This window comes from Mytilus californianus, unplaced genomic scaffold (genome assembly GCF_021869535.1).
Source record: "Mytilus californianus isolate M0D057914Y unplaced genomic scaffold, xbMytCali1.0.p SCAF_9, whole genome shotgun sequence".
NCBI classification, from domain to species: domain Eukaryota; kingdom Metazoa; phylum Mollusca; class Bivalvia; order Mytilida; family Mytilidae; genus Mytilus; species Mytilus californianus.
Window position 1 is genome coordinate 42,648,033 of NW_026262745.1, and position 18,895 is coordinate 42,666,927.

The 18,895-nt window shown below is 31.8% G+C and overlaps 1 protein-coding gene across 1 annotated transcript; it reads right to left on the reverse strand.

The window, feature by feature from the left end:
• Positions 1 to 577: 577 nt before the first annotated feature.
• LOC127714922 (uncharacterized) lies at positions 578 to 18,013 on the reverse strand. The gene is made up of 11 exons (XM_052220943.1): positions 17,947 to 18,013; positions 13,277 to 13,354; positions 12,559 to 12,618; positions 10,160 to 10,358; positions 9,180 to 9,284; positions 7,832 to 8,138; positions 7,062 to 7,183; positions 5,828 to 5,957; positions 4,522 to 4,677; positions 3,145 to 3,264; positions 578 to 1,618 (listed from the first exon to the last, which is right to left on the reverse strand). The coding sequence occupies exons 2-11, from the start codon at positions 13,332 to 13,334 to the stop codon at positions 953 to 955; spliced, it is 1,923 nt and encodes a 640-aa protein (XP_052076903.1). The 5' UTR covers positions 13,335 to 13,354; positions 17,947 to 18,013; the 3' UTR covers positions 578 to 952.
• Positions 18,014 to 18,895: the final 882 nt, after the last annotated feature.

The following is an 18,895-nucleotide window of genomic DNA, read 5'->3' on the forward strand; positions in this document are numbered from 1 at the left end:
TATTAAGACAAACAAATAATAAAAAAGACAATTGTTTTTGACATAACATATTTATTTTGTATTTACAAAAGAACTATGCAAAATATACATATAAACACATTTCTTTCTATTTGAAAGTTGTTTTTTACACAGGTAAATTATCTCAGATATATATATTTTCATTAAATGTCAATACTTCAATGCAAAAAAGCATGACTAATAAAAGAAATACATGTAAGAAAAGTATGTTCTATTGTCTACAATGTTACATGCATACATTTCAATTGAAGATTTCCATTTCTCATCTTGTACAAAAGAGAAGGTTCAATAAGGCTCGGACTACTAAATCTTATTACAATTCTCACAAATTCTCTTACTTTTTCCCTACCAATTAAAACAGGCTAATTTCAATATGTTTTAATCAGCAACTTAAAAAGCTTTTAGCCAGAAAATTGACACTTACCCAATCTACTTTCAGAATACAAATAACTTTTCAAAATTTTAAAAATAAATAATACTAACATTGACTTAACTTGTCAAAACACTTACTGTAGCAATTGAAATATTATTTACAAATTAGTTTTTTATATTAACATTTGTGAACATTAAAGATATAGCACTGCTATACAAAAACACTTAGTTTTCAAAATAATCATGAATCAAAATTCCATACAACAATTGCAAACTACAGTACTGTACATTAATGTGAATGATATTTAGTTTCATACAGTCAACTGCTTAAACATGTTGTCACTTATCATGCTTATAAAATGCTGAACTGTCTTCACTAAAGGACAGCAGCTACAAGTTTCTACGAATTAATCTTTGAAACAAACATACAGAAGTCATTTCATTTATAGACACAAAATTTGGTGCTCATATGACATAAGAAGATTATCTATCAAATGTTCCTAGGAGGTAAATATATATACAAAATATACAAAATATACAAAATAGAATTAGTTTTGAGGACTTAAACCCGTGGTCGGTGTGTAACAATCCTAACTGCGGTGTTTCTCTCAAAAGTCTGGATATGGTTGTTGATCGCAGCCAACAAATTACCTTCCATAGCTGGTTGTTCATGTTGTGGTTTCTTGTAACGTCCCATATTTTGTGGCAAAGGAGTCTTTGGTGCAGGGCGTCTTGTTTTCTCAAGGGTAGATAGGTAGCTGATCCACCAAAGTTCATCTTCTCTGTTTAACTTTCCATTTTGAACCCATTTTGGAAGATCTCGTCTCATCAACTGTATGATACCACCAATCTTTTCCATGTTTGGTTCCACCTTCCTCGGCATGTCGAGATTCTGTAATATATTAGTCAGCTCCAATGTTTTGTATGGTGCTGACTCCAATGGCCATTCTTTCATGGCCAAGAAAACTTTGTCTCCATCCTTTGTCAATTTGAATACGTGCTGACTTTTGATTCCAGCTAGACTGGATGGATATGCCATCTGATCCCGGAAATCATACAGTGATTCTACATGCTTTGCAATAGGTTGTGGTGTGTAAGACCTTTTGATCAGATCCAAAAGGCTTGGGATGGTTGTTGTCTTTTCTTTTGAAGCTTTAACAGAAATCCTACTGAATAACTGATCAACATCCTCATGGGTGTGACCCACCATGAGGAATGTCAGCTTTATCTGTAAAAAAAAAAGATATAGATTTGTAATAAGTTATTAAAGCTTCAATTCCAAATCTCACATTGTTCAACTAAAATTTCATAAGTGCCAATACTTTTTGGTGCACATTAATAATAATAAGAGTCAACATACTGAATGTATTGCCTGCTTTACTGACCATGGAATTTATTTTGATAGCCCTAAATATGAAGCATTATTACATGTATCATCATTAACAAGGCTCTGATGATGATAATGGAAGTATTAACGACCTTGACTTGCTATACAGCCCTCACACGGTCGGTAGGCTCTGTGTTGAAGACCGTACTTTGACCTATAATGGTTTACTTTTACTAATTGTGACTTGAATGGAGAGTTGTCTCATTGGCATTCATACCACATCTTCTTATATCTATATACATATAAACATCTTACAATCATTCCATAAACCAAATATTAGTATAAGTGACTTACTGCTTATAGTTTTAGAAAAACAGACCAAAACACAAAAACTTAGCATTGAGCAATGAACCATAAAAATGAGGTGGAGGTCAATAAAACTTGCTGGACAGGTATCTACACTGGAAATATTTCTATACACCTAATATAGTTGACCTATTGCATACAGGATGGGAAAAACAGACTATAACACACAAACTAAACTTTTAACTAGTGAACCATGAAAATGACGTCAAAGTCAGATGGTACCTGGATATGTACACATAAAAATCATTCCATTCACCAAATGTAGTAGTTCAACACAAAAAATAAACTGAACAACAAAAAGCAGAATATGGTTAATATTCATTATAGTCATGAAATAACTTCAATGACTGAAAATCGTAATTATTGGCATCTCTGAATTTTACTGACAATTTTTAAAATTGACTAGTTTCCCAAGGAAGTGCCACTTGCTACGAATAGATGATAAATAAGTTGACTCTAGACAAAAATACACACATCATGAAGATACATATTATCAGTCCATACATAAAAAATTCTAGATTTTTTTACAATTTGGATATTCATTTTATTATGTTAGAAATCAAACATGAAAATTTGAGTCAAATCAGTGAAAATGAATTAGCTGGGTTTTACCCCTTTAAGTGATTGCCTTAAATGTATTTTTTGGAATCTGTGACTACAACATGCACTTTTGTTTTGTTTTATGAAACATTTTCTCTTTTCTTTTCATAAGTTAGTGATTTTTTGTTATTGTTGATGAAATGACAAGCACATACATGATATATACATGACATATATATCTGCTCTTTGGTAGGGTTGTTGTCTCTTTGACACATTCCCCATTTCCATTCTCAATTTTATGTTATAGCAAAAAAGAGTTTTAATTTGCAACAAACAAATATTGGAACTAAAAATGTATTGCATGCTGTTATGTCTGAATTTATGCCCTTGTGATTTGAAGTAAGGATAACAAAAATGCATGTATGCTAACAAATTCCAATAAAAGTTTCAAATACTAAATTTTATTACCATGGTAACTCCATCTATCAATAAATTAAATAAATGCAAAAAAATTAAATTACCTTTTTTACAATTTCCATTTTCACCAACATTGCTAGGAACATTATCACATATTTATTTTTGTTGTCTTTTGGGGAATTATCAGCTTGAATATATAGTGTAGGAGGTAAACCACCATTTTCCTAAAAAGAAAAAAAAGGGAATCAGCTTTACATATTATACATCATATCATCACAGTTAAAAGTTATCCAACCCTATTATACCAAACATAATATATTTTTCTAGCATATGAAGTATTTTAGTCATAAAAGTATTTAAGTCAAAGCTTATTTTTGAGAAAAGAAGTTTGTTCACCGATAAAACTGCATGAATAAATTGTTTCATTTTCATCTCTTATCATGAGAAGCGCAATTTGTTCCCAACTTTTATAAACTTCTCACATTTCTTTGAAAAATTACAGATTATTGCTTATATTTCCATTACATTTTTGGTAAAAAGCAAAATAAATAATGTTCATGCATTTATATATATATATATTCCCTTGCTGGGATTTCGAACTCATGCTACTGAGATATCGTGGCACCAAATCACATTGTACTGTGAACGACGCACTAGACCACTCGACCACCTAGGCTCTTTATTATATATATTCAGAAATGGGAATGTGAAAATTAACCTCATTATCAAACAAGAATAACATGGCGGTCTAGTGCACATGTAAAAACAAAATAAGCCATGAAATATGTTTTTTTTCTAAAAATCAGTTTTGAATTTGTTTTCCATTTTGTCAACACTTGGCGTTTTAGCTTAGTATAGGGTATGGGTTTTGCTCACTGTAGACGGCCATACTTTGACCTGCAATAGTCTACAACATTGTCTCTATGCATAATTAGTTCATTGGCAACCATACCCATCGTTCTTACTTTTTTTATATGCAACCCTGTCCAATTATTATTTCTAATTGAATAGTAATGCTAGCTTAGATTAATCTGTAATTTTTCAGTGTCTGTGTCATGTGAAATCTTTGGAGATATGTCTAATTGGCAGTCATACCACATCTCTTAACTTTCATATCTTTGATGTTTAAAATTAATGGACTAGAAGTGGCTTCTATACACTTAGACTTTCTTGTTGTTGCATAAATTGTAAAATAAATGAAAATGTGTTACTGTGGATTAATTATTATTCGTTGGATACCAATTTTCGTGGCTTTCGTTGATACTGGTAAACCACGAATTCAAATGGGCAATGAATTACAAATTTTCTTTAGGCTTTGTATCCAAGGTATGGCAAAACCACGAAATTAAATATCCAGGAAAATGCAAGTTTTCCTCAATCCACGAAAATTGATACCCACGAAAATAAATGAATCCACAGTATTCTCTTGCATGAGAACTTTAGTTAATTGTTTCACTTTAAACTTGATAATAGATACTTACTGTTGCTACATCGCCCAACACAGACATCAAACAATTCAAGGTGATATTGCAATCAGAGGAAAACTGATCTGTCCATGTAAATGTATATGCCTTATTTAATCCATGACATAAAACACCTGTAACATGGTGGTGCATTTTTTCAAGTGTTGTTTCATTCTGAAAAAAAAAAAAAGTTTAAAAACATGTGCTCATAACTTAAACAAGAATGCAATCATAATTCAAAATATTGGCTAACAGGAAGTAGTTATATGACTTATCTGAAGGTGCACTCTTAACATGCTTAACTCATCTATGTTGAGCGGCTGACCAAATAAAGTCATTGATTTCAGTAGTTTCTGAGAAAAATATGACAAAAAAAGTTGAATTCCTTCCAATATTGAAAAATTCAAAGTAATTGCAAACAAGAGTTAGGTATCTGACAAATCTCCAGATTCTTTTTTATATCACATGTCATCACTGTCAAGCTGTTGACCAAATAGCAAATATGAGGTCATTTTATTTTAATAGTAGTTTCTTGAAAAGTTGGATGAAAGTGTTGTACCAACAGATAGACTAGGTGCTACCAATAAAGCCCCCTTCTTATCTAGAATGGTAAAATATTTGTCTCATATAAAATGCTAAAAGAAAATAAATACTGCAAGAAGTCATTTTCACTACACATCCTGTTAGTTCATATGATTGCTGCTTTGCGTTAAGTTAATCAATCATTTAATTACAATGTAAATATAGTGCAAGATACAATTCAATACAGAGAAAGGTTAGGAGTTTGACCAGACCAAATTCTATTAATTGCAGATGCTAACACCACTTAGATCTTCACGATTATGTGTAATTTCCTAGACATTCATAGCAAAATAGAACATTCAAATGATATACCAAACAAGAATGTGTCCATAGTACACAGATTCCCATATCGCACTATCATTTTCTATGTTCAGTGGACCGTGAAATTGGGGTCAAAACTCTAATTTGAAAATTAGAAAGATCATATCATAAGGAACATGTGTACTAAGTTTCAAGTTGATTGGACTTCAACTTCATCAAAAACTAACTTGACGAAAAACTTTAACCTGTAGCGGGACAGACGGACGGACAAAAAAACAGACGCACAGACCAGAAAACATAATGCCCATAAATGGGGCATAAAAATGGACCTTTTTTGTTGTTTTCATTTTATAATTTTACAAATAAGATGAATCTAACACTGCGAGCCTGCTTTCAACATTGAAATTGATTATTGCATTGAAATATCATGTTCTAAATATAACCCTTATAATAAAAATATGCCCTTCCAAAACAAACTCACCTTAAAATGTAATGGAAACCTTGGTAGATTGGTTTTGGACTGATCCATATTGTCAATGATTACAGAAGTGTACATGCTTGGATGTTCTTTGGATTTCTTTATGTGTTTATAATATTTTTCCCTGCAGATTCTGAAAAAAAAATCAAAAATATATACATTACACTCACAAATGATTAATAGTTGTGGTAATTCCATGACCATGACTTCCCTACAACCAACACATTTTCTAGAAGTGGTGAGTAATCATAAATGGTTTCATTGCCCAACATCATGGTGTAGTGATGTTAGGAAGAATAAACTTTCTTTGTACTTGTGCACAGTAGTGACTTAACTAACTAAAGAGCCTGTGTCGCTCACCAAGGTCTATTTGCATCTTCAATTATGGACACTCACAAACATTGGAGACCAGAATAGAATTTATGACAATTATCTTATTTTTGCTGATATTGTATCATTGATAATGTTTTTGTTTATAGTTTCTCTCTATCTTCTTGAGTTTTTGCCCAAACACCAAAAAGGGTAAAAAAAATCTTAATTTAAGACTACTTACTCATATCATTTTGGCTTTTTTAAGTGTCTATCTATCTTTCATAATTTTCAAGATAATAGTCAAATTAATTGTTGTTTGTTACTGTGTTCCATTATCTGTTTTTTGTTCATTCTTTTGTGCATAAATTAGGCCATTAGTTTTCTTGTTTGAATTGTTTTACATGTGTCATTTGGGGGCCTTTTTATAGCTGACTATGCTGTATGGGATCTGCTCATTGTTAAAAGCAGTTGGTGTCCCTAAAGTTGTTAATTTCTGTGTCATTTGGTCTCTAGTGGAGAGTTGTATCATTGGCAATCAATACCACATCTTCTTTTTTATAAAAACAGTAAAAAAAATAACCAAGAGCAATAACTCCATAACAAGTCAACTGAGGGTTTTGTATAAATGGGCAGATCACAACATAACATCTCTCTCATCATGTTTTCCCCAATTATAGCAGCTTTCAAGATAATCAGACAAATTTGCATTTAACCCCCACTGTTCTATTTTTAGCTATGTTGGCAATTTTGGTTGGCAGTCATGGTCATAGGCCACCTTTTTTGTATACTAAAAACCTAAGAAGATTGTTGCAGAGTTTGGTTAATTTGGTTCAGTACTTGCAGTTGAGCTAATAATGTAGATGTATTTGCATCAATCATGAAAAGTACAAAAAAAATCATTTTTAAGAGTGGATAAAATTCTTACTCTTGAAGAAGCAAGTGTGCTCTTCTCTTGTCCTTCAGCTCTCCCAAATCGATCTTTGTCAGTTTTTTGCTGATGGTCTCTTTAAAGATTACGCACTCATTACATTTGCTGAGCTTCTGATACTATAAACAAAAAGATTACATCTATTTAATTCTATGAATGTTTCTTAATTTATGCATGACTGAACATTTTTTAATATGACGAAGGGATTAATTATGTGACATAAAGCAGGAGGTATGATATATAAAGTCACTGTCATACCAATGAATTATTAAAGACTTGCAACATAAATTTCATTTTTTTATTAATAAAAGATTGAAATATAGTTTAGTTTCATTTTGAAGGTCCAATGTGACCTTTAGTTGCTTAAATCCATGTCAATTGGACTCTATAGGATAGTTGTCTCATCATTCATGTGTCATACAACATGACCTTTATTTAACATAAAGTGCAGAAAGTAATTTTTATGTCATAAACATGCATATATATGTTGACTTTGACATAATTGACAATTTTACACATAATTATTGAAAAAAAATTGATGTTTGTCATGACTTTACCAAAACATATATTTTGTACATATTAAACAGCTTTGTAAAATACAGTTGATAGCATATGTTTTATGTGCATTGGCATCATAACTGTCAAGATGTGTCAGACTGTGATGATTTCCTACTTTTCAGTTATAATTTAGACATCTGCATATTATTTTATCCCTTCATCATGTTCATAAACCAACACCTTTGTTCTGAATATTACTCCATACAAACCTTTGGAATCTTAACATGAGGAAACTCTTCAATCCACATTCCATAGAACCTCTGGTATGATAAATAGGGTGATCCTAAATTCTCACAGGAAGATTTGTAATCTGTCCAAACTTGTAGTATAGAGAGACATGATGGCAAATGTATTTCCAGAATATCAGGCTGATCATCACCATATCTCTTGCATAGACCTGTAACAAAACTCTTTGCTTCAAGGTACTGGCGACTCTTGTATTGTTGGCTACATCTTTTGTCAGAATTGTCTAAATCTTCATTAGTAGACCTACATTTCTTTTTCATGTAGTAATACCTGAAATTTAAAAATGTAAAAAATATAACAGGCTGATACCACTACTAATTTATGTGGTTTTATTTTCTCGGATTATTTGACATCAATTTTAAAAATCCTTTTAAGGAAATGTGTTTTTTTGTCATAAAAATCATTTTTCAATTTGTTTTATCTGTGAAAAATGAACACAAATCAAGTAAATTGTTAAAGAAACCACCCTAGACTTGATTCAAACAAATAATTCTACAGATGCTGTTTTGAGACTGTCAAAGTTTCATAAATTACATAGCAAATTGACCTTTAGAAGCTTTTTATGTCTAAAAAAAACTAAGCCACAGACTGAATATAACATGTATAAGAAGAGTGTTCATCTGTTTGGATATATGTTAAACCCCGCCACATACTTTATGGGCCTGTCCCTAGGACCCTGTAAATTAATGGTTGTTCCTTGCTGTCTGTCATATCTTATTTTGATGGTGGTTTTAGCATATATCTGGCTATTTGATTTCTCAATTGAATCGCTTCCCGTTCTGTGAGCATAAATAGTTTACTATACAATATGGGATTTTCATTGTTAAAGACCTAACAGTGACATGTAGTTGCTTACAACCTCCTCATGGATAGCTGTTTGATTGGTATTTTAAAACAAATGTATATATATACATTAAAAATTAACCAGGTAGACTACAACAGAATGTGGGATCACTACTTTTGATTTGAATTGATTTTGATTTTTTGTGTTTTTAACGTCACTTAGAAGCACCCCTTTTGGGTAATCTTGTGGCAGCCAGTTTTTATTGGTGGAGGAAGCAGTAGCGCCCAAATAAAACAACCGACCTTTGATAGGAAAACTGACAATCCTAGTCAATTAAGATTGGAGTCAAGCACACCCGCACAAGCGGGGTTCTAACTCACAACCTCAGTGTTGACTTGCTAGTGATTACAGTAGTAACTACTAAGATCACAAACCACCGAGGCCCCCTCACTACTTTGATGTTGGGTTGCTGTCATAAGGATGTGTAGCCCATGAACTAATTTATTTATACTTTTAAGGTATTATACCTCCTCCTTTTTATGCCATACACAATCCTCCATGCATATTCACATACTCTCCTACCAGTCAGCACAAAAGTCAACTGTTTGTCTTCTAAACTGGCATCATTGCACCTGTGTACATAATTAAAAAAAAAAACATTTGAAAAAAGTAGATCTCAAGACCACACGTTTTACAGTTTAGGTTTTACGAACTGGTGTTAAGATATGGTATCTATGTCAAAGGTACTACACCAACAATATAACATATTTTTACCAAATGGTTTTTGAATGTTTAAAACTTTTCATGAGAAGTGAATTTTTACCTATCTTCAACATTTTCATAACACATGTCCATTTGGTTATAGATTAAGTCTTATAAAATTGGTCAATAAGAATGAGGCCCTTCATGGGGGTGTCCAAGTAATCGCATAATCACAAATCTTTTGCCAATATAATCTTATAATCATTAATTATTTTTTTAAACAAGATAATCAAATAATCAAAAATACAGTCCTAGATAATCAACTAATCAAATAATCATGAAATATTTGGTCTGGTAATCAAATATTCACTATAAAATCACATTATCAAAAACCCCATTAGGAGGCTCAAGAACCAAAGATTCTCTTTTTTCTTTTTCATCTGATTTGAAAGAAACGAGTAAAATTTATAAAAGATTTCATGTTATTTGTATACATGTATCATGAGACAAATTTTTTTAAAGAAAATTAACATCAGAGCTCATCTATCTTTGTTGGGGAAAAAAACCCCAACAAAATGTTTTTTTTTTAAATTACTTTAAATCAAGTTTTATTAGACTTCTTGTAATTAAGTTAAGGCAGCTTTAATCAACAGAAACATGTACAAATGCATATCAGTATGCGAATGTACACGTATTTGCCATATATATATATATTCTTTTACTGACTCTGCGAAGGCTGTATAGCCAGTCAAGATCATTAAAACACTCTTGTAGTAAATAAAAATCTATTCATATATAAATATACCTTATGTTTCTTTCAATGAAATCTGACTGTTCTTCTTGTGTCTTTTTATAGAACATAGCTCTACAGGTCTGAATTGTCTGAACATTACTGGTGCTTAAACATTTTTTCTCACAGCATGGCGAATTCACAAGGTTGCAAATAACATTGAAGTCTGTCTCCTTATCTTTTAATACATTTGATGTTTTTTCACGTTTCCTGGCTAAAATTAAAAAGAATAAATAAAAATACAAGTATTCAGGAGAAATATCAGAGCCTTACATTCTAAAAAAAACCACTTGCCACTCTTTTCTTTTTAAAAACATGACAAAGATTAGGGGAACAGACTGTTTAAGATATCTCCTGGTCTAAATGGGAACAAGAGTGCACACGCTGAAATGTCTCGCCTTCTTTTCTAACCATTGATTTTATGTTGATAGTCCTAAATATAAAGCTTTACTACAAGTAACACATAAACTTAACATGATCCAATAAAATGAGGTCAAGGTCAGATAAACCAAACGAGAAATACATGTACACCTTACAATCATTCAATAAACCAAACATAGTTGACCTATTGCTTATAGTTTCTAAGAAACAGTCTTAACCAAGAAAACTGAACATTGACCAATGAACCATGAAAATGAGGTCAAGGTCAGATGCACCATGCCAGACAGACATGTACACCTTACAATCAATTGCATTAAATATAGTTGACCTATTGCTTATAGTATCTAAGAAACAAACTTAACCATGAAAACTTAACATTGACCAATGAACCATGAAAATGAGGTCAAGGTCAGATGATACCTGCCAGACAGACATATACACCTTACAATCCTTCCATACAACAAATATAGTTGATCTATTGCTTATAGTTGAAGAAAAACAGACCAAAACACAAAAACTTAACACTGAGAAATGAACCATGAAAATGAGGTCAAGGTCAAATAAAACCTGCGAGACTGACACTAAAATATTTCCATACACCAAATATAGTTGACCTATTGCATATAGTATTAAAAAAAGACCAAAACGCAAAAAATTAACTTTGACCACTGAACCATGAAAATGAGGTCAAGGTCAGATGACACCTACCAGTTGGTCATGTACACCTTACAATAATTCCATATACCAAATATAGTAGACCTACTACTTATAGTATCTGATATACGGACTTGACCTCGAAAACTTAACCTTGTTCACTGATCCATGAAATGAGGTTGAGGTCAATTGAAAATTGTCTGACGGGCATGAGGACCTTGCAAGGTACGCATATACTAAATATAGTTATCCTATTACTCATAATAAGAAAGAAATTAACATTACAAAAAATGTTGACTTTTTTTTCAAGTAGTCACTGAACCATGAAAATGAGGTCAAGGACAATGGACATATGAAAGATGGAAACTTCGTAACATAAGGCATCTATATACAAAGTATGAAGCATCCAGGTCTTCTAGCTTCTAAAATATAAAGCTTTTAAGAAGTTAGCTAACGCTGCCGCCGGATCACTATCCCTATGTCGAGCTTTCAGCGACAAAAGTCACAGGCTCGACAAAAATAGTGAAGTCTCATTGATACATATATATATATATGCTAAATCTTTTAATCAATGACAATATAAAAAACTTTTATTTTTTGACACTGGGACTATTATACTACAGACTTGTAAACTGATTGATCTGTCATGTCTGTTGAGATTTCATTGTCCTGATAGTAGATTATTGATTTTTTTTAATTGACCCCTTATCGTTTCACATGGTTAATAAGCCTTCAGTACATTAAACAAATAGATTTCGGCATACAAGTCAGCATATACATAGAATACTGTTAAAATTGTTTGATTAAAAATCAAAACAAATAATTAAATGCAAAAAATTAAAATATATATGAATAATAAAACTATTTTATCAAATTAAATACATTTACTAGACATGCCAGAAAGAAATGTTTTACACTGGGATAAACTTATGCTGATTAAAACATTTCTTATTGTTTAGGAAAAGGTATTAATAAAGAAGTCAATATATTAGTGTGTCCGTAGTACATGGATGCCCCACTAGCACTATCATTTTCTAATAAGACTTATGTTCAGTGGTCTGTGAACAAAATAATTTAAAAATATCGTTCTTGATTCAATCTTTTGATCACAAGGAAGCATCTGTCAAAGTTTCATAAAATCTCATAATGGTTATTGGTGTTGAAAAACTTAAATAATACCGTATACATATCAATGTTAAATACAGAAAAAAATGTCCTATTATCCATTAAACATGGAAAATGAGATGAAATAGTTTTTCCAATTTCCCTCTAACTTAGAAAATACTGTCAGGCTTCTGTCCAAGCTTCATGTCTTAAACATACATGATACATGTGATATACATAATATATAAATATCTTAAATACTTCTTTGTTCTTACCTATTTTGCGCTTTGCATTTCTAACATCAATGTAGTCATCTTCAAATTCGGTGTCACTATCTACAAAACAACAATAATTATGTCATGCAAGATAAATAAAATTATTCATGTTCACTCCTCTTATTCTATAGTAGGAGTCCAAAGGACAAGTAATTAATTTGGTGCGGTCTTTCAACTTCTTGTTTTAACAAATAAGTCTTCTTCATATACATGTATGTTATAGAATACTTTTTTTCTAATAGAATAAAGCTGAAAATAGATATTTGTCACGAGAAAAAAATTGTCCAACACATAAAAGTATATCCCCACTTTTAAATCAAAATATATGAACACAGGAACTTGATGTCTGACATCCAAAAAGCAGGAGAACACAACAACTCATCATTATTGATCTGCTGAACAAATATAGACATTCTGATTTGAAGTTTTAAAAGAAAAGTGTGTAGAAAATTTCTAGTTCATACAATAAATCAAAATGTCAATGTATTAGTAAACAGAATACCTGTATATGACAAATTTGAAGTGTTCACATATTAAAACTCACTACTGTCAAGTTTGTCAACTATGTATGAAGGCATTCTGTTCGGTAGTTTCTACGAAAAGTGTGATGAAAATATCTATTGAACATACAAATGAGCTGAATAGACAGTTATTACAAAATAGCCCTTATTCTAGACTAAGAGCAGGGTACATGTATCAACAAGAAACATAATCATACCTTCAACATGATCAGCAGACTCTAACTGTTTAAATGTAGTAACTTTTACACGCTTCATGGCATAAATTCATTAGAAAGCTGAAAATAAAGAAAATATATATGGTACTCTCAAACAACTATATTGGGATAATGAGACATATTTCCATGATTAACAAGATGAACAGTACTGTAAGGTGTTGCTCTCAAATGATACAGTATCTTGGATGATTTTATTATAGAATGTTATTTAAGGTGGCTCTGGTGTCTTCCTCCATCTTGGATTTTGAAGTAGCAGATAACAAGTGGTCTAGATCTTTAATGAAATGTGCTAATTTTGAATGTAGTATGTAATTCATGTGTTAGACTTTTAATGTAAATATGAAAATTATGTATTTTATCATATTTACAGCTGTAATTTCTAAAAAAAACACCATATTTCAATATCTGTGTTTGATTCATTTTTTTCAACTTTGACAAATAAGGAGAGATAACTAAGATAGTAGGGGAGAAAACTCAGATAAAGTAATTTTATAATAGAAAGTGTTGTGAAATTACCTATTTTAATATGCATGATATGTAGCAAGAAAACAAGTTTGGTGACCCTATTTTTTCTTTTTCTTATCTGAAAGCATGTTATAAGTCTATCTTCTCACATTTTATCTTAAACTTCTATGGTGTAGTTTTCTTTTTATCACACAAAATTGGATTTTCCATGCAGAATCTATACAAAATCTGACAACTTTGCACAACCTGTAGCGTGAAAAAAAGTCTGGTGACCCATACTTTTTATTATATTTTTGAATCAAAGAGCTGATAGCTCTGAGGTGGAAGATGCATAAAAGGTAGCTAAGGACCACCTTCGGGTGCGGGATTTTCTTGCTGCATTGAAGACCCATTGGTGGCCTTCAGCTGTAATCTGCTCTTTGGTCGGGTTGTTGTCTCTTTGACATATTCCTCATTTCAATTCTCAATTTTATTTTTATTGAATTCCCATGAAAGCAGCCCACACCAACCCAGTCTGTTCTGTCACATTATTGCTTCCGACATGTTTTTTTCTTCCAAAAATAATTTTCTTTAATAATACTATAGTCTCAACCAAAACTGACAATACTAAACATAAAAATCTACAAATACTGTTGATTCAAATTAAATTTTTTATATAATTCCATATGATCGTCTCAGCATGGTCAACTTTATACATGCAATTATACCAGTAATTGATAAGGTTTCATTTGGTTTTTTTCTGTCAAAGGTAAATACATGTAGTTCACTTTGGGTATTCCAACTTCCTTAGTATTAAATTATCAAAGCACAAAGGGCGCTATAGGCAATTAATTAAAACATAGGTTGTTTACTACAAAAAAAATTGTCGTTGTGAAGATTTTATTAAATTATTTGATTTACATGTTATGTCATTGCGTCATTCTATGTATTTGGCAGATAGCATAGCTTATGGTAACAAGAGTGCACATGCTGAAATGTCTCGCCTTCTTTAATAACCATTGATATTATGTTGATAGTCCTTAATATAAAGCTTTACTATCAACCTTACAATCATTCAATACACAAAATATAGTTGACCTATTGCTTACAGTTTCTAAGAAACAGACTTAACCAAGAAAACTAAACATACACCAATGATCCATGAAAATGAGGTCAAGGTCAGATGAACCATGCCAGACAGACATGTACACCTTACAATCAACCTATGCATTAAATATAGTTGACCTATTTCTTATAGTATCTAAGAAACAAACTTAACCATGAAAGCTAACATTGACCAATGAACCAACAAAATGAGGTCAAGGTCAGATGATACCTTCCAGACAGAAATATACACCTTACAATCCTTCCATACAAAAAATATAGGTGACCTATTGCTTATAGTTTAAGAAAAACAGACCAAAACACAAAAACTTAACACTGAGCAATGAACCGTGAAAATGAGGTCAAGGTCAAATAAAGCCTGCAAGACTGACATGTGCATCATAAAATATTTCCATACACCAAATATAGTTGACCTTTTGCATTTAGTATTAAAAAAAAAACCAAAACTCAAAAACTTAACTTTGACCACTGAGTGAACCATGAAAATGAGGTCAAGGTCAGATAACACCTGCCAGTTGGACATGTACACCTTACAATTATTCCATACACCAAATATAGTTAGACATATTGCTTACAGTATAAGAAAAACAGACCAAAACACAAAAACTTAACTATAACCACTGAACCATGAAAATGAGGTCAAGGTCAAATGACACCTACCAGTTGGACATGTTCACCTTACGATCCTTCAATACACCAAATATACTATACCTATTGCTTATAGTATCTGAGATATGGACTTGACTGCGAAATCTTAACCTTGTTCACTGATCCATGAAATGAGGTCGAGGTCAAGTGAAAACTGTCTGACGGGCATGAGGACCTTGCAAGGTACGCACATACCAAATATAGTTATCCTATTACTCATAATAAGAGAGAAATTAACATTATAAAAATAAAATTTTCAAGTAGTCACTGAACCATGAAAATGAGGTCAAGGACAATGGACATGTGACAGACGGAAACTTCCTAACATAAGGCATCTATATGCAAAGTATGAAGCATCCAGGTCTTCCACCTTCTAAAATATAAAGCTTTTAAGAAGTTAGTGAATGCCGTCGCCGGATCACTATCCCTATGTCGAGCTTTCTGCAACAAAAGTCGCAGGCTCGACAAAAAGTGCATAAATTCACCACAATTCAATAAATTGTCTCAAATGAAAGTTTTCTACCATAAATTTTATTGACTAATAGTTAATATGAACAAAAGACAAATATGTACAAAAATGTAACACATCAACAAGCGACAACCACTGAATTACAGGCTCCTGACTTGGGACAGACACATACATACAGAATGTGGCAGGGTTAAACATATTAGCGGGATCCCAACCCTCCCCCTAACCTGGGACAGTAGTGTAACATGACTATATTTATATACTTGTTGTTTCTTTTGTATAAAGAAATAGCTCAAGACTACCTTAAACGATCTACAATATTCAAAGTAATATGTGAATTTGTTTCTTGCAATTTCATTATTCTTAGTCAAGGATACATTAACAGACTAACCCCTTCTTTGTAGAATTATTTAACAAAATGATGATGAAGAGCGGCTTGCAGTAAGCAAGCTCTTATACCCCACATAGTCCTTAATTATATATAAACTGAAATCTTTAAATAACAACATAAATTATTACAGAATTATCTTTTTTTCAAATGATTTAATGTTTGTGAGTCATTTATTTCAAATAATTAACCCGTACTAAAAGGTAAACGGACAGAATGTCACAGGACAAAAAGTCACAGGACATAAAGTCACAAATTTGATAGGACAAAAAGTCACAAATAATTTGTTGACAATTGTTTGAAAATATAAGAGAAAGATCTTGAAATATTTTCTTTTTATTACATATATTCATTTTTAAGTTTAGGAAATTGTTCATAAGCCTTGATAAATGAAAAATTATTAAATTTTAATCATGCAAAGGATATATTACTTGGCACAATGAAGCCATTTAAGTACCAAGCCACTTTGACATTTTGATTTCATAACAATTATTTGATCATTATTGATATTTATTGAATAAATTTTAATTACAAAGTTGCTTCATATATAATAGTTCAAGAAAAAACAAAAATTTAATTTTTTAAATTAGTGTTTTCTTGTTTAAAGAAAAATAATCTCAAAACTGAATTGTGACTTTTTGTCCTGTGACTTTTTGTCTGTGACTTTTTGTTCTGTGACTTTCTGTCCTACATTCTACTAAAATAAGGAGATGTGGTTACATGATTGCCAATGAGATAACAGTCTGATAACTATCCACCAGAGTCTAAATAATGTGGCTGTTGGCAGTTATAAGTCATTTTACATCATTATATTAAATTATAGCCTCATTTTTTATAAGGATGCATCTTTGGACTCAAAAGTTTTGAAAATGATGAGTCTAGACAGATTTTGATCAGTGCAGGAACAGGCATCAGACGTTCTTTCAATTGAAATAAAATATGGGCAATGGGAAGAAAATAGTGTATGCTATTTTTTTTTTATATATATGGACTATTTTCTTCCCATTTCCTACATTTTAGTACTTTTGACAGAACGTCTTGTGTCTGTGGTCCAGGACTCATGGACTCGCGTAAACCTTAGGCTGAGTGAGAACCCTGTATAATCTGTTGTTTTCATTTTTTTAGAGCTTCATATATGGTTATCATAAATGCATAACCTTTTTAAATGTCCAACTTGCCTGATTAGGGGCCCTGAGTCCTTTTCAAAAATCAGTATCCGCATCTGACTTCTAAGAACAGTAACAGTCTTCGCGATAAACTTTTGTATAGAACACAGGGGCGCGTATCATAGATGTTTTGGGGCGGATTTATATATGCCAGTCGACTGGTATGCGTTATACATTGTGTTAATAGCGGACTATGATGCGAGCACCTGTGTACTACGGTACAGAACAGGCCCGACATTGCGACAGCTTACGAAAATTTTAAGTTAAGACTCTTTTGAAATAATTGCCCTGTGAAGATTATTTTTTGCTGGCCCGAATGCATTTTTAAACCCATTTACCAATTGAATTGAATGGGCGTTTGATATACAACTATAGTAATAAGTATAAATGTAATATTATGTGATGAACCTACCCGTTTGGAAAATTTCTTTCAAATATGGCGGCAATGATGTTGTGATCTCGCTGAAATCTCGCTACCCAAACAGGATCAGAAATCGTTCGTCACAACTCGGCCGATTCCGTACCTCAATCTAACACTATAGACTGAGAGAAGCGGAGTCCCCCGAGGTTAGCCGATTAAAATTTTAACTTTATTTTCATTCTTAGGGATGACATCAAAAGATCAATGTAGGATAAAAAAACTTAAATCAAATAGTTTGGGGGTGGGGGGTTAAAATTGCTGCAAGTTTTGTTTATCCAAAATCGATTTTACATATATCCATATTGGTCAATCAATTTTTCCCAAATTAAGTTAAGAGGGGGGGGGGGGGGGGGGGGGGGGGGGGGGGGGGGGGGTCAGTGAAAAAACTATGTGAATTAAGTTTTTTTTTATCCTACATTGAACTTTTGATGTCGTCCCTTATTTGGGGGGAATCGTTATTTTCGGTTATTTTCGTAAAAAAAAATCAAGGATGCGCTTCTCACTAAAATCAAAACAAAGTACAGATTTTGCTCGGAATTTCATCACAATAAAACTTTGTTTACTTTATATCAAATATTTTGTTTTATTTAATTTTAATTGCTCCGATCGAAATACAAATTTATTTTATATTTATTTCTCAAATCACATTAAAAATTACCGTACTGTAAAGGGGTATTAAAAAGATCTGAGACTAATTAGTTTAACATATTTTATTTGCTTATATATACAAAAGGGATGAGACACAAGTTAATCAAACTTATATATAGACTTCTCCCATGAACAATTATAACAATAGAATATTTACAAAGCATGCATGCAAACAATACATTATAATATATATATATATTAGAACTGTGAAAAAAATATGTGTGATGATGTGAATGGTTGTACACCCTATGCATGTATTTGCACTTAAGTGTGCTATATTACACAATTAGAA

What these genes read in the sequence shown, in the direction of transcription:
- LOC127714922 (XM_052220943.1), bottom strand. Translation starts at nt 13,334, where the DNA reads ATGAAGCGTGTAAAAGTTACTACATTTAAACAGTTAGAGTCTGCTGAT. An exon ending in AAATGCAAAGCGCAAAATAG is followed by an intron (nt 10,359 to 12,558) that starts GTAAGAACAAAG and finishes TTTTAATTTTAG; the next exon opens with CCAGGAAACGTGAAAAAACA. An exon ending in TGTTGGGCGATGTAGCAACA is followed by an intron (nt 3,265 to 4,521) that starts GTAAGTATCTAT and finishes TTTTCTTTTTAG; the next exon opens with GAAAATGGTGGTTTACCTCC.